Raw genomic sequence first — 24741 nt, 5'->3', positions numbered from 1 at the left:
CAATATTCCTCACAGCACCCTTAAGAGTTGGGTGGGCGGCAGGTTTAGCTTTGTGGCAGGCTGGCAGGGGGCAGCTCTGTCTCCCCTTCTGCTAAACAGACTGCTGTACTTGTCATTTCCCCAGGGTTGCTCAGAGTCTGAGGAATCTGTCACATTGATCTCCCAATGTACTGAAAGCCATTTAGTAGTTTTCAGTGGGGGATTTTTTGTGGTTCAAAGGCAGGAATAGCTGTCTACACAAGACGAGCTTTCCCTTCTCGGGAACCTTGAAGGCTGCTTCCTGATGTTTGTGCCAAGGATTCTTATCCTCAGGCAGGGGAGAAAGTGACTTCTGGGAGACCCTACAGGCTCCCCATGCTCTCAGTCATTAGTCACAGACTCCAAGGGCCCACTCTCTGTTCTCCTTTTGTTCTAGAAAGCCTTAGGCTACTTTACAGCCCATGGCATCTCCTTTCCTGACTGAAGCAGCCATTACCCCCAACCCCCGCCAGCAAAACTGACTCAGGGAAGCTTATAAACCGCAGAGATAAGAACAAATGCAACCTTTGACTATTGCTACCATGAAGATAATGATGATCAGCTGTTGGGTGCACCCATGCTGTATTTTCCTGGCCAAAGTGTAAGCTCCTTCAACCCAGAGACCAAGTTTTCTATTTTCTTCCATGAGGGTTACTTGGATTCTATCTACTTGAACAACATTCTGATGTATGTACAACACACAACACAGGCATAAAGTAATGGACAGCAAGCATGAAAGTTTGAGTCACCTTCAGATTTTGTATGGCGCTGAACAGATAAGCTGTTTCCTTTTGCATCTGTAGCAATGTATGTCTTCAAGTCCACTGTGTAGCTCTGATTATTGATTTTGACATCAATTGTCTTTCTCTTTTGTTTCTTTGCATCCTCCAATTGCATGTTGGTTATTTTGTCAAAACTATGAAATATATTATTATAGTCCTCATATTGCCATTCTACAAAATCACTGGTACGGTCTGCCAGAGATTCCTGTTCTTTGGACAATCTAACTCTCTTGATCATGTCCTCAATTGCGTTTCTAGCCTGTATCACATCTTTGATAATTCCAGAGACCTCAATCAAAGGTCTTTCACGGTTCAAGGAAATGGAAATATTTAGCTTCTTCTGAAGCTCATTCAATTCTTTATATTCATTTACATCAAAGTTTTTGATACATTCATCTTCATTGCTGTAGGGACACTGTTCCTTTTGAATGAGGTCCTGTATCCACAAGAGAGCATTTTCCACATTTTTTACATTTCTACCACACACCTGAAAAACTGCTAATTCTGTTTTCTTTTCTAAAACCAGAGTCTGTTTTTTGGGAGATTTACTCGAGAAGCCCAAAAATGCTAAAAAAGAAAAGAAAAGAAGATTAGCTATTTCTCTTTCTTTCTCTCTTCCTTCCTTCCTTTCCTTCTCCCTCCCCCTCTCTCTTTCACTTTCTTTCTTTGTCACCATGCTGTACATTACCTTCCCAGGACTTGCTCATCTTATAACTGGATGTTTTTACTCTTTTGACCAATTTTACCCATTTCACCCACCTCTCATTCCCCTCTGCCCACCATGACCACCAACCCTACCTCTGGCAATCATCAGTCTGTCTTCTATGAGTTCAGTATTTTTTTTAAAAGATTCCACATATAAGGGCTATCATTGAGTATTTGTCTTTCTCTGTCTTATTTCACTTATCATAATGTCCTCAAGGTCCAACCATGTTGTTGCAAGCGGCAGGATTTCCTTCTTGTTTATGGCTGAGTAATATTTCATTATATATATAATATTTCATTATATATAATATTTTATTTTATATATAATATTGCATTATATATATATGTACATATATATACCTCTCCCCTCCCTCTTGAGAGTACTGGTGTCTTAAAAGCTACTTTGAAGGTGGGAAAAGCCTAGCTTTCAAATAGGGACAGGATGAGTAATATTTCATTACATATATATTTAATGAAATACATATATAACATCTTCTTTATAATCCAGCTTTCAAAGATTCCATGTTGTGGCTACTGAAAACAATGGTGCAATGAACATGGATTCAAGGAAGTGATTTCATTTCCTTCAGATAAATACCCTGAAATAGAATTGCTAGATCATATGGTATTTGTATTTTTAATCTTTTGAGGAACCTCCATACTGTTTTCCACAGTGGCTGTACCAATTTACATTCCTACCAAAAGAGCACAAGTTTTCCCTTTTCTCCACATCCTCACCAACAATTGTTATTTCTTGTCTTTTTTTTTTTTTTATCATTTATTTTCCCCTATGTTTTCTTCTAGAAGTTTTATGGGCAGGTCTTAACATTTGAGTCTTTAATCCTTTTTTTCTTTTTTGCCATGCCACATGGTATGTGGGATCTTAGTTCCCCAGCCAGGGATTAAACCTGTGCCCCCTGCAGTGGAAGAGCAGACTTTTAATTTCACTGGACCACCAAGAAAATCCCTGGTCTTTTTGCCAGTAGCTGTTCCTCATGTGAGGTGGTCACTCATTATGATTTTGACTTATATTTCCCTGATGACTAATAATGTTGAGCACTTTTCCATATACCTATTGGCCATTTGTATATCTTTTTTGAAAAATGTCTATTTAGATACTCTGTCTTAAAATCAGATTGTTTGCTTTTTTTTTTTCTATTGAGTTGAATGAGTTCTTTATATATTTTGGATGTTAACACCCTACCAGATATACAATTTGCAAACATTTTCTCCCGTTCAATGGGTTGCCTTTTCATTTTGTTGATGAATTCCTTTGCTGTGCAGAAGCTTTTTAGTTTGATGTAGTTACACTTACTCATTTTTGCTTTTGCTATTTGTAATTTTAGTGTCAAATCTAAAAAGAAATCATTGCTAAGACCAATGTCAAGGAGCTTACCTATATGTTTTCTTCTAGGAGTTTATAGTTTCAAGTCTTATGTTCAAGTCTTTAATCTGTTTTGATTTGATTTTTGTGTCCAGTGTAAGACAGTGGTCGAGTTTCATTCTTTTGCATGTGGCTGTCCAGTTCATAGGCTTCTGAAGCAAGCACTCAACACTGTTTATTGATGAGACTATCCTTTCCCTACTGTATATTCTTGGCTCCCATGTTGTAAATTAATTAAACATATGTGCATGGGTTTATTTCTGGGCTCTCTATGGTGTTGGTCTCTATTAATCTCTGTGTCTATTTTTATCAGTACCAAACTGTTGATTATTGTATCTTTGTAATATAGTTTGAAATCAAAAAGTATAATGTTTCTAGCTTTGTTCTTCTTCATCAAGATTGCTTTGGCTATTTGGGATCTTTTGTGGTTCCATGCAGATTTTAAAATTGTTTATTCTACCTTCTGTGAAAAATGCCATTGGGATTTTGATAGGCATTGCATTGAATCTGCAGTCTGTATTAAGCAGTATGGCTAGTTTAACAATATTAATCCTTCCAATCCATGAGCATAAACTATATTTCCATTTATTTATATCTTTTTCAGTTTCTTTCATCAACATTTTATAGTTTTCACAGTATAAGTTTTTTACCTCTTTGGTTAAATTTATTTCTGGGATTTTATTCTCTTTGATGCAATTATAAATGAGGTTTTCTTAATTTCTCTTTGTGATAGTTCATTAAAGATTAGCTAATTTCAAATCAGACAGAGAGAGACAAACTGATAATGAGGAATTTGAAAAGGGCAAGGGTTGAAGGTGACTAGAGAAAGGTAGTCAAAAGATACAAACTTCCAATTACAAGGTAAATAAGTACCAGGAATGTAATATACAGAATGATGACTATGATATTGTGATTTATCAGAAAAAATATATTTGGTCATCTGAATGGCCAAATATTTTTCCCAAATATACAGTATTTGGCTTGTGACTGGCATTGAAAGTGGAGGGCCATCTTGTTACACTGAGAGCCCTTTGCCTGTGGAATCTGATTCCATCTCTGAGTAGATGATGTCAAAACCAAGTTGAATCCTCAGACACCCTGCTGGGGTCTGAGAATTGCTTGTGGCTATAGGAAAGCCTCCACACATACATTGGAATTGGGTCCAAAAACCTTCTTTAATGACTGCAGTTAACACTACTATATGCTGTATATGAAAGCTGTTAAGAACGTAAATTCTAAGAGTTCTTGTCACAAGAAAAAAAATTCTTCTTTTCTTCTTTGTTTTCTTTTTATTGTATCTGTGTGAGATGATGGATGCTAACTAAACTGATCATGGTAATCATTTCACAATAATATAAGTCAAACTATTATGTTGTATATCTTAAACTTATACAGAGATGTATATCAACTATATCTCCATAAAACTGGAAGAAAGCTAATAAACTACCAAAAAAGGATAGCTGTTTCTCATGTAACATCAATATTAGGAACATGTATTTCATAAAAACGAACAACTCACATGCAATTTTAGATATCACAGACTGTTGGAAAGAAGCCTGATATCCTTCTCTTTTTGTCATGTTGGCACGAAACACATCCAGTACTTGAGGCTGAAAGATAACAACTTTAACTTTTTTCATAGACTGGACTAATCTTTTCTGAATAAATTCTTCAATGGCATCAAGTATGGCTACTGCAACCTTATCTGGGTCTTGTTTGGCATTACCTGGAAAGGCAAATAATAAAAATAATTAGGGGGAAAAGGCCCAACTGGAAAAGAGTGAAGAATAAATTAGGAATTCCAATTCTCAGAATAAATTCCCACTCTTCAACTCTCATCACCATGGACTTTACTAACAAGGCATCAGTAAACACTCCTGAAGTCCTGGATGCAATGGGGACTTTTTGTTCCAGGACGTCAGGAACAGCCCAACAATGAACAATGAAACATAACTTGGTGTCTGATGTTCTTATTTGCTCTATTCAGCTGATCCCAGCTCACTGTGTCCCTCTGTTACAGAGCACAGTTAACCTCTCTTGGCTCACTAGTGTCCTTAAAAGACCCAGAAAAAGTAAAAGATGATAATGTATGTTGACATATACTGCTATTTAAAGAGAACAATGATTACTTTTTGTTGAGTCATTTCTTGACTTTATGGATATATTCTTTTCTCTCAGATATCTTTGGGTACCTGATTTAAAATGAGCTAATTCTGTAAGACACCTAAATCCATAAGCTATTTGTTATAATCTGTAATTCTTGGCACACAAATTATCCATGAGCCTCCAAGAAGTTTTGTCTCCTCCAGTCAGTGCAGTTTTAGCTGAGTTGCAAGGTTCAAGGCTGCCACCCGAGCAAGATCTTTTCCTATATTAAACATGCTTCATATCTTGATTTCCCAAGCCTACTGCCTAAATAAGAGTATGAAAGTTCCTTGAAAAGACTCATGAAAAGTCAGGGAAGCAGTTCCATATGAATAGCAGCTATCATATTGAGAGAGCTGCTGCTGCTGCTGCTGCTACGTTGCTTCAGTCGTGTCCGACTCTGTGCGACCCCATAGACAGCAGCCCACCAGGCTCCCCCATCCCTGGGATTCTCCAGGCAAGAACACTGGAGTGGGTTGTCATTTCCTTCTCCAATGCATGAAAGTGAAAAGCGAAAGCGAAGTCACTCAGTCATGTCTGACTCTTCGCAACCCCATGGACTGCAGCCTACCAGGCTCCTCCGTCCATGGGATTTTCCAGGCAAGAGTACTGGAGTGGGGTGCCATTGCCTTCTCCGATATTGAGGGAGGGAGGCAGGCAATGTGAAAGTCCCCTGGGTCGCTTGGTGTGATAGATGAAAGGCCCACTTGGATTATCCCTGTTCATTGTGCCCACTATTATTGCAGACAGGAGAGCAACCCTCTCTGACCTGGCTATGGAGACAACTGTAGTAATGTAGACAATTCCCATATAAAACAAACCTAGAGGGTTTGTGCATGGTTTTTTGATTACATGATCAGAGGAAGAGAGAAACTCTCATTGTAAAGCTGTAGTTATTCCATGATATTTGGAAGGATCTAAATGGTAGTGTTCAGATACATTCATCCACTCTCAACAATCTAAGCACTTCGGACACAGAGGATGTGACATGTGGGGATAAATAGGTGTTCAACAGGTAAAGTATGGGAAACTGAGGGAAAGGCTATGCCAGATAGAACAATGTAAGGGGTGTGATACGTTGAATTTGATGTGTTCAGGGGAACAGATCTGGTTTTTAGAAAGTTAAACCAGGAATAGAGTGGTGAATGGAGGAAGTGCTGGAGCAGGGAGCCCAGTTCTAAAGTGGAGTCTATAAGTAAAGGTTTAGGCAAAAGATAAGAGCTGAACAAAGAGAAGAGGCCAGAATGAAGAGCTGGGTATCAGGGTTGAGGAAATATTCAGGAATTAAAGTCAGCAGGGCCAAGTGACCAACTGGCTTTACACTTGCCTCCTGTCCTTTGCCACCCACAACCTTCATGTGTGTTTCACACGTCACACTGCACTGTGGTTGTTTGCTAACATGTCTGTGTCTCATAATAGGTCAGGTGCCTCTTCTGAACTGAACCTTTTTCTTAGTCATCAAACTAATTAATAAGCTAATGCACACAGGAGTGGTGAAGAGTGTAGAATCAAAGATTCTAGATAGAAGGTGATATTTTTAACATGCTTGGGGTTATAAGAGGAAGGGCAGGTGTGGGGAGAAGACAATGAACTGGAGTTCAGAGTTTGCTTTCAGCTTGAGATGCCTGCAGATAACACTGAGTGCCCGTTCTCTCCCCTCAAGCAGGTGCCTGTGAGGAACAGGGAGAGGGCTTCCTTTACTGCCAGCAACCGTCTCAATTACAGTCTCAACTCATAAACAGCACTAGGGAAGCAAACTCATCCATCTGTTAGTCTAAGGGCCTGCTCAGGTGGGGATAGTGACAGGGAAAATAGACGAGCAAGAAATTGCTAACCTTGATTTACTTGTGCAGACCAGCAATGCAACCAGGTCAGTGGAAAATACAACAGGTTTGTAGTAACCCAGAAATATTTATACAAAACCAAAACTGCCTCATTTCCTTATTTCTTCTCTGACTCTACTCAGGGACTCCCTCGGGAAGGTAGTGCCACTCTGAGGCTGTCTGCTTTCTTGGCACAATTAAAGTTAAGGCAGAAACACAAGACTGGAGCTCAGAGGAAAAAGCAGTTGGAGGTAGAGACTAGAGAGTCATTAGTGGGTGTCCATTAAAAATGACAGAGAGCAGGACAGCCAGATAATACATTGGCCAATCTGCTAGGACTGAATGATACTACAAAGAGAATGGAAGAATAAAGGGTATATAAATCATACTTTCAGACATAGAGAACCAAAGAGACATAACATTCTATGTGGGAAAATTAAGAAGAATGAAAAATATAAGAGAAATCAAAATATGGGATAGAGGATAACAAGAAGGCCCTGAAAGTAACAAGGATGGTTAGGTTTATGAAGCTAAGCTTTTGGAGGGCCTAAAATGCCAGTATGAGACACTCAAACTTGGATTCCTGAGCAATGGGACGTTTAACCCAGTGCTGTGCCTTCTCTCTCTGGGACCAGTCATCTCCAGCCACTTCAAGCCTGAGCAGCTCCCTTAAAGGAGACCAAGCAGGAGTACCTGATTCATGCACATGACTCAGATTCCTGGGGAAGCAGCTCAGAGAGCATCACCTTACAAATGATAAGCCCAAAGCACCATCCTTATAAAAGAAGACTCATAAAATCGTTGTACAGTTTGAGGAAAACAAGAAACTCCAAAGAGGCAGGCAGGCTGCGGAAGGCCTAGATTTTCTGACTCATTAGAATCCACCGAGTTCTGTTGACTGAGAGGCCGAGACGCCCCGTGACCAGCCCCTTGTTGAGGCGGCAAGAGAAGGGGATGGCCATGCTGTCTGGAGGAAGCAGAAGTCCACGCACTGGTGTTTCAGTGAAGAGGGGTAGAGGGGAAGTTGAAGACAAACAATGGGACATGTGTAGGGGATGAAAAAGAGAAAAGAGTGGATAAAAGTAATGAGAAACGGACTTTTTCTCTCCCTTCCCTTCCATATTAGAAAGCAAATGTCTACTGTGCCAATACTCTCTTCACTTTTCTTCATTTTTCTCTTTTACTTAAACTACCCTCAGGCTTTGCTCCTTCCCTCAGGGGCTGCCCTGAGTTGAGGAAACTGACTGATGCTGACTCAGCGGTAAGTACATTAACCATCAGCACCAAATCCCAGGGAGAGTGGTCTCCTTGGGATTCAGCCTTGACAGCCAGAGGCCACAAACCTGTGCCAATGGCCGGGAGGCAAACAGACGAGTAATGGCGTTTTTCACACTCTTGCAAAACACAGGTGACTGATCTCTTGACATCATTTCCACCAATGACGTGAATGATATTCTTGCACTTCAAATCCCCACCTTGAGTAATTATATAATCACTGTGGCCCTGTTGAGCTGGGAAACATGAGACAAAAAGACACAAAATTAGAGGCTGAACCCACTCTCTGATTGTTTAAAAAGGAAAATGTCTGAATTGGAAGATGAAGTATTCTCTGTGAATAAGAAACTCCTGAAATACTAGCTCTGATGAATCTCACTTCTCTTATTAACTGGGAGATTACTTTTCATTTCTAATTCACTGCAACAGGAATTCTTCAGTAAAAGGCATGATTTCCAGATCAATATGTTGTCTTCCCAACCCCACGACTTTCCTCATCCTCCACAGCCTCCCATATTCAATCTTCCACTTAAAACTTAGAATCAAAAAATAGCATTGTGCCTTACCTTGGCGAGAACATTCTATTTCCACATTTCTCCCAGCTCTTCCTAAAATTGCTTTGGAGACCCCTGCATGAGAAAATCAAGATATTTACACATATCAGAATGATTGCCTCACAGTCTAAACGCTTTCACCATCATCGAAGGAATCCTATAACTAGGGTATTTCTGATAACAAAGAAGAAAAATTCATAAAAGAACTGTTCCCAATTATGAGAAACCATGTCAAAACAATTTAAAAATTATTAATTAGTATTAATAAGACAGAGTTGTAGAAACCAGTTTGGCTATAGGAACCCTACTTCATGGGCTCTACTGTGACTATTACACTAGTCAAAATTCTGTAAGTCAAGTACCTGCTTTGAGATTAAATGACTTTGATGTTGAATTTACGATCACATCTGCCTCTTCTTTGCTGATATCTCCAGAGGCTACCTGGAAAATGATGGGCCCAATCTTCATTTCATACACCCCTAAATCAGGGTTAGAAATAGTTCCATAGAAATCTGACAAGGGGAAAAAAAGTGGAGTCAGTAACAAGTCAGCAATAGCAAGAATGACTTAGGTTTCCTGGTCCTCACCTGTGCCCCGCTCAACCTTCTCTTTCCCTCTCTCTGCCCCTCTATGTGATCTCTGGCATTTAACTTGGCCCTGCCTCTGAGCCCTGATGGTCTATTTCTGGCAAAGGATTATAAAATATAATATATATCGAACGTGGACTTCAGTTGCTGATCGAGGTGAATCAGTCAACTTGAGCCTTTCTTCTCCACTGATTACAAGTGAAAACATGGGACACACACAAAAAGCCACTCTCGGAGAACTGAGACATTCACAACAGCAGGCAAATTGGGGAAGGGAGTCAGAATTGGAAGAAGCAGCCTTTAGTGCTTCCCATTTTGTTTGGTAATTTTTCCTCTTTTATCTCCCAGCCTTGACCCAAGCATGGCCCTCATTACAGAACTACACAATGAAGACAGGCAGCAAAACTCTCAGAGAATGTCTATCTTGTGGCCAGAGGACTAAGAAAATGGGTCCCCGTGAGCTGAAGAGAATAGCAGAGAAGCCTCATTTTTTCCCGTACTTTTCCTTTCTAAATCTAGACCCTGTATAAGGTGCCCTGGATGTAGAACTCCACAGTGACACCACGGGGAGCTAAAACTGAGGGAGATTCTATATTCCTGTCCAGAAGAATCAGTGAAAAAAAAAAAGGGACTTGTGGTCTGAAAAGTGTCTATGTGCTATACGAGAAATCCTTGGCTTTTTGTTTGTTAGGTCCCCTCCCTACCCCCTCTGCTTTGCCCAAGGGCAACTCTGATCTCTCAAAATTATAAGGCAACAGAACTTGCAGCTTCAACTCTGACAGAACCTTGTCCTTCTGGCCAGAAGACCTGGAGAATAGCCTTCTGCAAGACAATGTAAGGGGAATGCTGGGGCAGTGAGCTGGAGAGGGTGACCCCCTGTTCTCTGTATGACCGCACATGGGTAGACCCAAGCTGCACAGCAAAGGCTTTAGGAATGGAATTGATCTTAACCACTGCCCAAACATAAGGTGAGGCAGAACTTGTAGAAGGAAGCTAACTGACTGGCTGCCTGCTCAAACAAAGGAAACAATGACCATTTTCCAGAGGATTTTAACAGGACCCTAGTCGTACAGCATAATGTTTAAAATGCCCATTCTATAATCCAAACTTGCTTGTCACCCAACGAACCAGGAAAATGTGATCAATTCTCAAGTATAAAGACGCTCAATATAGATGCTAATCTTAAAGTGACTCAGATGTTGGAATAATCAGACAGTTTTTAAAGGCTCTACTATATCTACTATAACTCTCTGAGGGCAAAGTAAACACATTTGAATGCATGAAAGTAATCTGGAATGAAAGGAAAAATAGGGATCTCTACAGAGAAATATAAACTATAAAATAATAATCAAACGGACATTTTAGAACTTAAAAGACAATGTTTGAAATTAAAAGTTCACTGGATAGGCTATATATAGTATAGTAGACAGAAAAAATCAGTGAATTTGAAGGTAGATTAATAAATGTTATCCAATCTGAAGAACAGAGAGAAAAAAGATGGAAATTAAAAAAAAAAGAACAGATCTTCAGAAATACTATCAGAAGGCTTACCATTTGTGTTATTGAAGCACCAGAGGGAGAGGAGAGAGACCAGTGCAGAAAAATATATTTGAAGAAATGACTGAAAAATTCCCAGGTCTGACGGAAGCCATACATGTTCAGATTTAAGAAGCTTCAGCAAACTCCAAACAGGATAAACTCAAATATACAACAGTAACTTTGACAGAGGAGAAGCATTTGGTTGGTTTTATTTCTTTAAGTGTATCTATTTTTGAAAACACTTATCACATCATCCTTAGTAGCCTCATCACCACTTAAAAACCGATTGTACAGATTACATTTGGCCAGCCTACTCTTTCACCCCAGATCACATAAATATGACCAGTGTCTTGCATGCTTAGGTATATGGAATATAATTTAATATTTTATTTATCACAAATTGACTTTTTCATAAAAATCATCCTGTTTTACTTCTCACTGAATAGTTATTTAGCAATTATAAATAATTCCTCTATTTAAAAGCTTTACTGAACCTTGTGTACTTTCAGCCTTGGAAACTTTGTCACTGATGAAATTTCCATTAGCTCTTCTGGCAAATTCATCTGAGAATGCCTAGAAATACAAATACAGTTTTAACCACCACAATTCTCAGTAGATAAATCAATCTGATTCAGACATTTTGATCCTACATGCACATTTATGAGAGAACAATTCTCTAAGTATTATTTATTTTCATTATAGATTTTTAAGTTACAAAAACTCATAAACTCTATTTTTAGAAATATACACTATGAAAATTATCAAAGATGTGAACAAAGATATAAATATAAGGATACTGATTACAATGCTGTTTGCAACTGAGAAAAAACTAAAGTTTAAAACTCCAACAGGAAAATGGTTAAATAAATTTTTGTATGGCCATATGCTGTAGTATTTACTTCCCTGGTGGCACATATGGTAAAGAATCTGCCCTCAATGTGAAAGACACAGGTTCGATCCCTGGGTCAGGAAGATCACCTGAAGAAGGGCATGCCAACCCACTCCAGTATTCTTGCCTGGAAAGTCCCATGCACAGAGGAGCCTGGAAAGCTACAGTCCATGGGGTCACAAAGAGCAGACACGACTACACAACTAACACTTTTACTTTCATGCTGGAGTATTTGACAGCCATTTTAAATCATATTTTTAAGGAATAGTTAATAGAACAGGGAAAAGCTTATTTTATACTATTAAATGAAAAAAGGATGATATTAAAATACATAGTCCCACATTTAAAAGTCCACATATATAAAAGAAGACTGGAATGAAATACAACTAAATGAATTTATGCATTTCTTATTCGGTTTCTACAATGAAGATGTATTATTTTCATAATCAGTAAAACCAAATATTTGCTGTTGTCAAAAATACAGTGTTAAGAGAAAGACAATCACAAGGACCCAGACACTTCAGTGTTTAACTTATTTGTACCAGGAGAGAAATCGCTAGGGGAGTAGTTTCTTGGGAGTTGGAGGCTGGAATTCCATTTCTTTGCCTGGTAGTGACACACCAATATCATCACTTTCTTCCTCCTTATTAGAAGCAACATGAAATTTTGTTGGAAATGAACAAGTAACATCTTGACTAAAAGGCTTATACAATAATGGGAAGAGGACCAGACAGAAGTGACTATAGAGCCAAGGTCTCAGGCTTAAAGACTACTACAAGCACCAGGCAGGTAAGCTACAGGGGGAAAGTTGGACAGGGGGAAAGGTGGACTGGTTTGACTCTGGGGAACTAGAGAGTAGCTGCCATTCAACCACAGCAAATTGTTCAGGCTCGTATCCATGTCCAATGTGCCAGAATTCTTGAATTTTTAGGTCACAGTGGACATCTGGAGCTTAATATGACATGTTTGATTCTTAAATGCCAGCAACAGAGTCAAATTGTTTAAAAAAAACAGCCCAAATAAAGCATATCTAGAGGCTCCATTCAGACCGCAGGCTTCTGTTTGCAACCTCTGTTATAGTCTCCACCTATAAATATTTCAATAAGTTTTGCTTATTTGGGGGCAAATAAAACCAAAGCTTAACTCTCTTTACAAGTCTTAAGAGAAAAAGTGTCACAGCCATGTATGGAAAAGCAATACTATTTCCAATGGCAATAACAGTGTCTGTCTAGGCTAACCCCTTTATCAAATACTTGAAGAATTTGAATCTTTAGGAAAGATAATGAAGGGCTGAGATTGCACAGAAATAGTGAGTTTTGAGGGTTCAGATCCATGTCATAGGACTCACTTCCTTCAATGAACCTGGCCATTCATTCAAAAACTCAGCATTTCATCTCTCTAGTTCATTTTATGTGTACAAATCTTAGCTCCCCAAGTAATTATGATTTGTAGGAGGGAGAGTACATGCTACATACCCATTGTGTAATCCATACCACTTTGTACAATGCAAGTCATAGGGAGACTGTTCAAAAAGCATTTATTGACTAGAAATGACTGTAGTTACGTGGGCCAACTAAATGGACCACATATACTGCTCAGGGGGGTTAGCTGTCTGATTAGAATTTAGATTTGCTTGCTTCCAGAGTATTTAAAGGTAGTAGCTAGAAAGAGGAAAAAAAAAGTATGACCTAAAAATTCAGTTGGTCCAATGATATATGGACATCTCTTAGATAGCTAGCCTTAATCTGTTATTTCTTGCACTATTATGGAACTTTTCAAACATTTAATATCATCTACTCTCCTGGACTCTAAGGACTTGGGGGGCAAGAATAATGGCCTCTTATTAAATGCTTCTTGTTCTCCCGTAATGCAGATTCCAGCAGCTTACTCACAGCTGACGTTCAGCAAATGTGAGCTGGTTGATGAACTCTCTATGACCAAAGATGGTTCTGGTATTTCTGGTCCCAACCTTCTTACTCCTATGGGGATGTGCTGAGTCCTTCAGTTGTATATTATTTTGACATTCTCCTATTTGTAGGACCACACAGTACTTTTATATTATGTATTAAAATTTCTATGTTAATATGGAAGGAAATTCTATAGATTAAAGAGGTTTAAGGGATATGTCAACTCCATTGCAATACTGGGGCCTTATTTGAATTCTGATTCAAACAAACAAGCTATAAAAACAAAATAAAATATTTATGAAATAGTTGGAAATATGAACATTGACTTGATAATTGATGAAATAAAGGAATGATTGCCAATTTCTTTTAGGTGTGAAATAGTATTGTAGTTAGGTTACTTTTAAAAAGAATCCTAATGTCTAAAACAAATACTGAATCAATTATGGATAAAACGTATATATGGGATCCGCTTCAAAAATAATATGGAAGGAAAGGAAATAAATGGAGATAGAGATGAAACATACTGGCCATAAGTTGTTAATTATGAAGATGAATATGGATAAAGGGATTTCATTACACTACTTTGCCTAGTAGTAGTAGTAATTTAATCGCTAAGTCATGTCTGACTCTTGCGACCTCACAGACTGTGGCCTGCCAGGCTCTTCTGTCCATGGGATTTTCCAGGCAAGAATACTGGAGTGGGCTGCCATTTCCTTCTCCAGAGGATCTTCCTGACCCAGGAATCGAACCCAGGTCTCCTGCATTGCAGGCAGATTCTTTACCAACTGAGCTATAAGGGAAGCCAAATATTTTGTCTATTTTTGTATATGTTTCAAATTTTTCTTAATAAGTCAAATTTTTTCTATATGCATACATTTGCTTGAAATTTGCCATACTACAACTAGTCCACACTACTCTTTTACTTTCTTGTGTGAAAATACATGAAAGAAACAACCTATCAAACCAAGAAGACACTTGAAAATGTTAGGGCTCAGTTGACAGAATAACCAGCAATGAGCAAGACCATACCTGAATAGTTTCATGATCACTTGGATGCAACAGAAACCAAACCTCTTGTAAAGTTCTGGGTTGATTCTTTCTACTGAATGTGAATACTTCTGAGATGATTAATTCAGCAAAAACGTTTTTAGGAAACCCCAGATTTCCTGTTCCTATTGCTGGAAATGCAATTGAGTTTAAGGACAAACTCTCAGTGATCTCCAAACATTCTCTGATTATGTTTTCCATGATCTGAAAAGAACAAAGCACATTCTTATACATTTTTGCCTAGAAATTAGAGTTCAAACAAAAAGAACAAGAATTTAGCTACTATGGGATCTCTGCTTACTCCTTTTTGCTTTCAACAAAAGGCAGGTTAAGGGCAGTGAGAAGGGGGAAGGAAAAATAGAGGAGTAAACGAGGAAAAGGAAGGAAGAACATGTGAGACCCTCCAAAAAGATTCAAATGCATTCAGCAATGATGGAAAGAAGCAAAGCAGTTACTGTTCTGACCCTTCGTTCTCTTCCATTCTTCATGCCTTCACCTTGCCTTCCTCACTAAAGAGTATCTTCAGCAACCCTTCCCTGAGTCCCAGCAATGGTTGAGAACCACAGTAAATTTATATTATTAACTGGTCCTTGGGAGAAGTCAGCTATAGCTCAAAGAAATGGCTCTGAGAATGTGATGTTATTACAGAACAGAGACAGGCAGAGTCCAGTCTACTTTACATTGAGAGTTCAAAGAGCTACCCAATTTTCTGGAGAATTGAAAACCAGGTCCCACCTTCTGTGATGACGGTCTGTCATTTCTCCAGTTCGGAGCCACCACGTGAAGCACATGCTGGCAGTGCAGATTGCAGCCGCTGGTTCGGAGAACAGTGCCCACATCAACAACAACCCCTTGTCCAGCTGTCTTCAATTCCTCCTGGAGCTTTTGTCCTGCTTTTTCCAAGAAGGCCTTGGAAAGGGGCCCTCTATCAAGCTCAAGATCCGAGGAAATGGAGTTGACAACAACATGGGTCTTAAAAACAAAACCAACAATTTGTTTCAAATTCTAAGAAAAAGCATTCATCCAGGATTACTATATTTAAGCCCCTGGGCTTGGCACGGTGGGAGACAACTAAGATGATTAAGTTTTCAGAGATTAAAATACCACCTCAAAAGAGAGATACTTATTTAAATAACACTCTAGGACAAAAAGTAGCTGTCAAAAAGCAACACATAAATGGTAGGGACTCACCAAAGGAGTCCAGAGGAAGCGCCTTCAGAGGTCAGTGAAGACAGTATGAGTGACACGGTGTCTGAGAAATGGGAACAGTTGCTGCAGGCAGAGAGAGATGGGGAATTCCTTCAGGAGGGGCAACAGCATGGGCAGAAGCAGGGTAGGTTGTGAGCAGCAAGCAGATTAGTTTGACCTGCTAGAGAGCTTTCACAGCAAAATGGTAGCAGCCAGGCTAGGAATACTACACAGCAGGTAGACTGCAGGGCCTTGAGTCCCAAGTCAACGGGGCTTCCAGGCATCAGTGAAGAGCCATGGGATCTCTTCCAGCAGGACAGTTAATATGAGCAGATTAATCAGGCTTGACTAAGACACCAAGAGAAGACGGGAGAGGGAATGGAACCAAGTGGTTGTCAAAGTTACCCAACAAGGGTCACCGAGAAGTGATGCAAAGCAGATCTGTGGCAGCAGAAGCCACACACCTATGGGAGTGGAAGGCATGGAAGGAATGTCTTACTACTCAGTGTCCAAAGTGAATGAGCATCGGAACTCATTCCAGTTACCGACCCCTGGCTGAAAGAGATTTCTGTTTATTTGCTTGGTTTTTTCAATGAGAAACAAAACTACTTCTATATTTTGAAATACAGCAATGTACATTCCAATCCTAGCTCTATCATTTGCTTGCTGTGAGACTTGGGCAAAATACTTAACCCCTCTAAATCTCATTCCTTCATCTATGAACTGAGAATAATAATCCTGGAATCTGCCTCATAGCAATGAATGAGAAAATGAACGCCAAGCACTTGGGAGAGTGCCTGGCACATAGGACACAGGCAGTGTTAGCTATTACTCTTGTAATTATGATTTACGCTAAGTAAAAATCAAAATTTTTACAACCTCTTTCCATATTTTAAGCTAAAATGAAAAATATTTTAAACAAAATAACAACTTGAACAAAAAAAGAGGATGAACCCACAAGATGGGAGAAGATATTTGCAAATCGTATATCTGTTAAAGGACCTATATACAGAATATACAAAGCACTCTTAAATTTCAGTAATAAAAAGATAATTTAAGTGGGCAAAGGTTGTGAATAAATTTTTCTCCAAATAAAGTATGCAAATAGCCTTCCCTAAGAATCTCTGCCCCAAGACGGCTCACAACTCCCCATTTGGGGAAGCACAGCAGGGGACCTTCCAGCACTGCTTGGATGTTACAGCCTGTGTTGAAAAAGTTGCTAAATACAGTTTTTAAAAACACATCACTCCCTGACAGATCTACAAGAACCAGCCCCACATAATACCCAGACCTTCCCCAGATCCACTTTCTACCTTCCTCCCCATATTTTCTTACTGACGTTGGGAGTTGAGAGCCCCTCAGACTCAGTACACTCCAGACTGCTGTCTTCTGTCCCCATCTTATGCTCTAATTTTTCTGTATCTGCTATCAAAGAATTTGACAGGAAATTAATCTTAGATTTGCCAAAGTATGACAGGTGTAAAAGCACTGAAAAAGTATAGAGAGTCACGTAAACATTAGCTATTATTGTGGATTTTCACATTTGCTGGAAACTAGTGATCTGAGTACATTATCAGTTCTCACAAATAATTGACCAGTCTCAATTAGTGAGCACCTTGGTGAAGTAGCCCAGTTTTCTAAGGAAACCTATTTCAAGGCAAGGATGGAGGACATGGGATTCTCCCCTTGATCCTAATCTCCATTTGGCAGTAGGCTAACTGGAGTTCCCAGCACCCTGGGGGTTATTCTGAAAACAGGGGCACTCACTGTAGCATTCTGCACATCTTCTTTCACCAGGTGGATCCTCAGGCCTTCTGGGGTCAACAGACTTGATCCATTTCCATGATCTTTTCTCAAGTCGGGCTGGGCTGCTGCTGGTAAACTGGGCAGGGAAGCAATATCAGGCAGGGTGTCTTTAAATACACTTTTGGCACTTTCAGCAAAGGCCTCAACAGTCTTCTCAGCTATATCCACAAGGTAAATCTCTTTCAAGGTGCATCCATCCTTTTTACACTGGAACCATTCCTTGATCGCCAAAACAATGGCCTCCACACACTGGGATAGAGGAAAGCTTAAGGTTCTGGAACTAATAGCAGGGATGGCTATGGATTGGTACTTGTGTTTTACAGCCAAATTGAGACTTTCTTTCACAGCATTCTTTAGCTGCAACACACATTTCTGGGCCTCATCACTCTTCCACTGGGGCCCCACTGCGTGGATCACATGTTGGTATGGGAGCTTTCCTGCTTTCGAGATGATGGCATAGGGAGGTGAGAGCTTGCCCCTTTTCTTCAATATCTGGTCACAGTCTTCTTGAAGCTCAGGGCCAGCCGCTCTTAGAAGAGCAGCAGCCAATGCCCCCCTGAGCTTGAGTTCCTCATTGGCCGCATTCACCACCACCTGGACGGGAAAGTGCGTCAAGTCGCCTTGCTGCACAATTAGCGAGACTCCAGGAGCTAAATCTGTCCGAAAAAAGCACCTCTGCCCACCAGTGCCGCGTCCCTCCTTTTCTTCATCTTTCTTCAGTTCAATAAAACAACCAAATAATCTTCTGACCTCACTTTTATAATACCGTGCTTTATCCTGGAAGAACTGACCAGCTCCTGGTTTATCAGTATGGACGCTTTTAACACACACCGAATCCAAGGCTTGTCTGACAATTTTCATTCCCTCCAGGACTTTGGCCTTTGGGCCAATTAGTGAAATGCTTTTTTGCTTGTTCTCAGGATTAAAATTTACCTGAACATTCATCCCCCTTATATTTGACCAGATTTGCTTTTCTGCTTTTAAATAATCAACAATTAAGGAACTCTTTACTCCAGTCCATCTCTCTATTTTTGAGTGCTTTTCCACGAAGTCAGAAAGCAAGCCATAGATTTTACGTACTTCTCTTTCACAGCCTGCAATGATGACCTGGGCTGCAGTTCCTGAAGTTACCTCCTGGATTACTACAGTCTTTGAGGAGGAATTGTGTTTCTTACACAAATTTCCAGTGAGCCCTTTCCAATTCTTGCCATTAAGGACTTCTCTGTCCTCAATATCAATGCAATTACAAATTAAGGTGCTCTGCATTTGCTTTTCAGCTTCTGATAGGACTTCAGAAGAGAAGCCAGTTAAGAGGACAGTTGTGCCCTCTAGCTCGTAAACTGCAAGAATGTTCTGTGCTGTAAAGAGAGACTTAGAGAATTCTGCACAGTCAACCTGTTGCAGAAACTGGAAAACCTCAGGGTGAACATGAATGTTTCTCTGAGCCATGGTGTATACCTTTTCCTGGATTTCACACTTTACTTTATACACTTCTGCAGGGAGTCCTTTGAAGCACATGTGTTGAGAGGCTTCATCATAATAAATTTCCACATCTGGGCACTCCGTGTGGAGCTGCTCTTGTATGCCACTGTGCAAAAGAAGTGAATACTTGCTTGAATTAATGGCCAGTTTTTGTTTCAGACTTTGCTCTTCTCTTTTAATATTTTGAATGGTGCTTTCTATTAAGTCCTTGATCTGTGACTCAATGTTTTGTACATCCTCTGACTCCCCCACTAAGGTTACAATGCTTGCAAGTGCATCAAATTCAATCAAAATTCTATCATCTTCTAAACTGTCTTTAATGGTGTCCCACACTGTTGGATCCACTTTAAATGAGGTCACTGTATATTCAGACCTGATGTCAGAGAAAAGTGTGGAAGCATCTTTCCGCCAAGTCTTGACTCTTAGTCTTCCTTGATTGACTAATGTGGCTGCAGGTCTGATGATCACTTCATTGCTGAGCTGGCACCATGTCAACTCACAGTGACAATATCTCATTTTATCACGTATCTCCTCAGTCAGATGATTCTTTTTCTGCAAGAATTTCCATAAGGAAAGATCCAGTGGTTCTCTGAATGATGCCGGAAGCTTGATCAGAGGTTTCTCCTCCCCATACAAGGCTGTGCCCAAAGAAGGATAGTATGGGAACACAGAGAGTGGCATATTATTGAGGTCAAGTTTCTTGGTCATGATGGTGTCCATCACTTAAAGGAAAGAAATAAAATAAACTCAGTATAATGTTTCAGAAGCAAAAACAAGCAAACAAATTTTCCTATTCTGGAGAAAAAAAATCCTAATGTTTGTAAGAACTTTGATGTGACAACAGGCTTTAAAAAGCAACACTACTCCCAGAGTGCTCAAATATACATTGATATGTATTAATACTACACAGGTATTCCTTGTGTCATGAAATAACTACTTTCCAGCCAAGAGCACTCTATGCTGAAATTCTGTTAGGTAAATTCTATTCTGTTAAGTAAATTCTATGATAACACTAATATATATGATCACCGCCAGGTTAAGAAAGAGAGAGGAGTTTGGTCACAAGCATGAGGAGGGTGTTTGCTCCAGTGTGAAGAATGTTTTTGTTCTTAAAGCAAAGCTCATCTAGGAATCATGTTATTTCTTTCTTTCTATAATTTCTTCCTGTACAGTTGCAGAAATTTAGATTTCATATATGATTTAGATTCCATTAATACTTCTAAGAGGTGGTGCATAATAATAATTATCATAATTTACTATGTGTCAGACAATATTCTATATGTATATAACCCTCACAACAACGTTTTGAAGTAGAGACACTATTGTTGTCATCCTTATTTACAAATGATAAAACTGAAGCTAGGAGATGTTAGGTAACTCTAATAGGGTCACATAGGCTGAAAATGGGGCTTCCAGGTGGTGCAGTGTGAAGAATCAGCCTGCCGATGTAGGAGACTCAAGAGATGCAGGGTTGATCCCTGAATCAGGAAGATTCCCTGGAGTATGAAATGACAACCTGCTCCAGTATTCTTGCCTGGAGAATCCCATGGATAGAGGAGTCTGGTGTGCTACAGTCCATGGGATCACAAAGAGTCGGACATGACTGAGCACACACGCAGACTGTAAATATTTGAGCTAAGATTCAAGCCAGTGTCTTAACCCCAAAGCCCATACTCTTGCCCTTCTTCCAAACCAAGGTCATCCTCATGGTCATCCGACAACCCAGCCCCAGAGACTGATTCAGTAAGTCTTGCATCTCCCTTGTCCCTGCTCTAATGCCCTTCCTGTCACATTTACTGGGACACCTATTGGGGGATGTGTGTGTGTGTAGAGGTACTCTTCTCCCCCATGCCCCTCCTCACTTTGTGTTTAGTTGTTAGACAGGTACAAGAGGTCTAAGCAGGAAGGGAATTAGAATGAACTCCAGTAGCAACTTGGATTAAAGCAGTATCTTGTGAAAAGACGTCAAAAATAACTTCACCTTGTGCACAATTGGCTCCTAAGCCTGAAGGCAGACCTAATGAAAAGAACATGACCTTTGCAGGCTCAGATACATGGCTTCAACTTCCCACCATGGCCTGCAACAGGCTCTGAGTACCAGTGAGTACCCCCATGCCAAGCACTGCACAGATACAATTTAATCTGATGCTCACAACATTCCTCTGAGGTAAGTAGTAATGGGAGCCCTATATTATAGATGGAAAACAGAGACTTTTGTGGGTTAAAGTAACTTTCCCAAGATCACAAAGCTAGTAAGCACCAAAGCCAGGCATTTGAAGTCAGGTCTGTCTGGCCCAAGAACCATCAAAGATGTCACCTTTATGTGCCTTAAGATCGCTATACTGTTTTCCTCCTCTGTTTAAAAAAAAAAAAAAAAAGTAACTATATAACCACAGATTCTTATGAGGATTCAGCAAGATACTATTACAGAAAACACAGCAAAAGATCTCATGTACAACAAGCATTCAGTAAAAGTGCCCTTCCTGACAGGGTAAGATATATGGAGAGAGTAATATGGAAACATACATCACCACATGTAAGATAGATAGCCAATTGGAATTTGCTGTATGACTCAGGGAACTCAAACCAGGGCTCAGTGACAACCTAGAGGTGTGGGATGGGGAGGGAGGTGGGAGGGAACATAAGTAAGCCTATGGCTGATTCATGTTGATGCTTGGTAGAGTATATGATACTGTAAAGCAATTATCCTTCAATTAAAAAAAATATTTTTTTAAAGAGTGTCTTCCTTAAGGTTTTGAGAATTGAATTCTGTGAAGCTGAACAAAATAATTTTAGATAAATAATAACATAAATTTAAATCCAGCTTTATCTACAGTTTGTCTCATTATTAACTCTTTGTAAATGATAAAATATCCTCCAAGAAAAACTGATGTTCCAGATGCAGAGGCGACTGGGGCAAAGTGGAGAAGTTAGCACAGATTATGGTGCCAGTACAGTTCAGCTCAGTTCAGTCGCTCAGTTGTGTCCAATTCTTTGTAACCCCGTGGACTGCAGCAGGCCAGGCTTCCCTGTCCATCACCAACTCTCAGGGCATGCTCAAACTCATGTCCATCGAGTTGGTGATGCCATCCAACCATCTCATTCTCTGTCATCCCCTTCTCCTCCTGCCTTCAATCCTTCCCAGCATCAGGATCTTTTCCAATGAGTCAGTTCTTCCCATCAGGTGGCTAAAGTATTGGAGCTTCAGCAACAGTCCTTCCAATGAATAATCAGGACTGATTAGGATTAACTAGTTTGATCTCCTTGCAGTCCAAGGGACTCTCAAGAGTCTTCTCCAACACCACAGTTCAAAAGCATCAATTCTTCGGCACTCAGCCTTCTTTATGGTCCAACTCTCACATCCATATGTGACTACTGGAAAAACCATAGCTTTGACTAGACGGACCTTTGTGGGCAAAGTAATGTCTCTGCTTTTTAATATGATGTCTAGGTTTGTCATAGCTTTTCTTCCAAGGAGCAAATGTCTTTTAATTTCATGGCTGCAGTCACCATCTGTAGTGATTTGGAGCCCAGGAAAATAAAGTCTGTTTCTGTTTCCATTGTTTCCCCATCTACCGTGCCAGACTCAGATTCAAATCTGGCTCTGTTACTTACTAGCTATGTAACCTTGGTCAAGTTATTTGACCTTCCTGTGCCTCAGTATTCTCAGATCACAGTAATCTAATAGCAGTGCCCATTAGCAGTGTCTATGAATGCACTTGGTAGCACCCTGTAGAGCTATGCAAACATAAGTCATAATCATAAGAAGGCACAGCCAGAGAAAGGGAAAATCAGTGTATCTCAGGCACAGAAAATGGGAAATGAGTGAGTTTTGAACAGGAGGTGTGGTCAACATAGTCAGATGTTGCAAAGAGGTCAGGGCAAAGAGTAACCTTTGAGAGTGCCCCTCAGATGTGGTCTGATGCTGCTACCGCTGCTAAGTCACTTCAGTCGTGTCCGACTCTGTGCGACCCCATAGACGGCAGCCCACCAGGCTCCTCCGTCCCTGGGATTCTCCAGGCAAGAATACAGATGTGGTGTAGCATAAAGTAAACCTGAATAAAACAGTTCCCAATATTATACATACATATGTAGAATAGACATTCTGAGGATACACGCAAGATGCCCTCAAGATGCTTGAAAGCTTCATAGCTGTCAACTCCCAGCTTACATGAAGTTAACTTGTCAAGTAATACCTTTATGTAGCTTTCTCCCTGGGCCCAAGGCCAGACTGAGAGAGATTTAAAGCACAGGCAACAGAAGCTCGTCTTTTGTCCCTTTGCCCAAGGAACACTACCTCTTCCACTCCATTTTATTCCAAACCATACCTTAACTGCAATTTCCCAACACGTAAAAGCTAAAAGGAGTTTCCACCAAGTACCCGCCATGAAACAGTTTAAGTGGAAAATTCTGAAAGAGATGGGAATACCAGACCACCTGATCTGCCTCTTGAGAAACCTGTATGCAGGTCAGGAAGCAACAATTAGAACTGGACATGGAACAACAGACTGGTTCCAAACAGGAAAAGGAGTACATCAAGGCTGTATATTGTCACCCTGCTTATTTAAATTCTATGCAGAGTACATCATGAGAAACGCTGGGGTGGAAGAAGCACAAGCTGGAATCAAGACTGCTGGGAGAAATATCAATAACCTCAGATATGCAGATGACACCACCCTTATGGCAGAAAGTGAAGAAGAACTAAAGAGCCTCTTGATGAAAGTGAAAGAGGAGAGTGAAAAGTTGGCTTAAAGCTCAACATTCAGAAAACTAAGATCATGGCATCTGGTCTCATCACTTCATGGCAGATAGATGGGGAAACAGTGGAAACAGTGTCAGACTTTATTTTTCTGGGCTCCAAAATCACTGCAGATGGTGACTGCAGCATGAAATTAAAAGACGCTTACTCCTTGGAAGGAAAGTTATGACCAACCTAGACAGCATATTGAAAAGCAGAGACATTACTTTGCCAACAAAGGTCCATCTAGTCAAGGCTATGGTTTTTCCAGTAGTCATGTATGGATGTGAGAGTTGGACTATAAAGAAAGCTGAGTGCCAAAGAATTGATGCTTTTGAACTGTGGTGTTGGAGAAGACTCTTGAGAGTCCCTTGGACTGCAAGGAAATCCAACCATTCCATCCTAAAGATCAGTCCTGGGTGTTCATTGGAAGGACTGATGTTGAGACTGAAACTCCAATACTTTGGCCAGCTGATGCGAAGAGCTGACTCATTGGAAAAGATCCTGATGCTGGGAAAGATTGAAGGCAGGAGGAGAACGGGACGACAGAGGATGAGATGGTTGGATGGCATCACCGACTCGATGGACATGGGTTTGGGTGAACTCCGGGAGTTGGAGATGGACAGGGGTCCTGGTGTGCTGCGGTTCATGGGGTCGCAAAGAGTCGGACACAACTGAGCGACTGAACTGAACTGAAGTGGCATTCCACGTGATTCTGTTTCATGCTCCCTCTGTTAATCCCAAGCATAACATCCTTTCTTCCCCTAAAAAGTCTGGCTCCCTAATTCCTACTCCTCAGCCTTGATCTCTGAACATCAGCAAAATCTCCTAGCTGACTTTGCACATGCCTTAGAGAACTGGCAATCTATGTC

General features: G+C 40.2%; 1 protein-coding gene across 3 annotated transcripts in view; it reads right to left on the bottom strand.

Annotated features, from left to right (window-relative positions):
• PARP14 (poly(ADP-ribose) polymerase family member 14) overlaps positions 1-24741 on the bottom strand; it is a 60914-nt gene that overhangs the window by 22717 nt on the left and 13456 nt on the right. For all 3 annotated transcript variants that reach the window (XR_011569621.1, XM_070799864.1, XM_019956344.2), the window contains exons 6-14: positions 17611-19853; positions 15391-15627; positions 14638-14859; positions 11307-11385; positions 9049-9198; positions 8699-8761; positions 8201-8368; positions 4409-4615; positions 768-1367 (exon numbers count right to left, since the gene is read on the bottom strand). Coding sequence is in view for 2 of the 3 variants with exons in the window: in XM_070799864.1 (XP_070655965.1) it covers positions 768-1367; positions 4409-4615; positions 8201-8368; positions 8699-8761; positions 9049-9198; positions 11307-11385; positions 14638-14859; positions 15391-15627; positions 17611-19853 (3969 nt within the window). In the remaining variant the exon portion in view is untranslated. The remainder of the gene's footprint in view (positions 1-767; positions 1368-4408; positions 4616-8200; positions 8369-8698; positions 8762-9048; positions 9199-11306; positions 11386-14637; positions 14860-15390; positions 15628-17610; positions 19854-24741) is intronic.

Source organism: Bos indicus, chromosome 1, assembly GCF_029378745.1.
Source record: "Bos indicus isolate NIAB-ARS_2022 breed Sahiwal x Tharparkar chromosome 1, NIAB-ARS_B.indTharparkar_mat_pri_1.0, whole genome shotgun sequence".
Lineage (NCBI taxonomy): Eukaryota > Metazoa > Chordata > Mammalia > Artiodactyla > Bovidae > Bos > Bos indicus.
The sequence above is the reverse complement of the archived record's forward strand: the minus strand, read 5'-3'. Positions and strand labels throughout refer to the sequence as shown.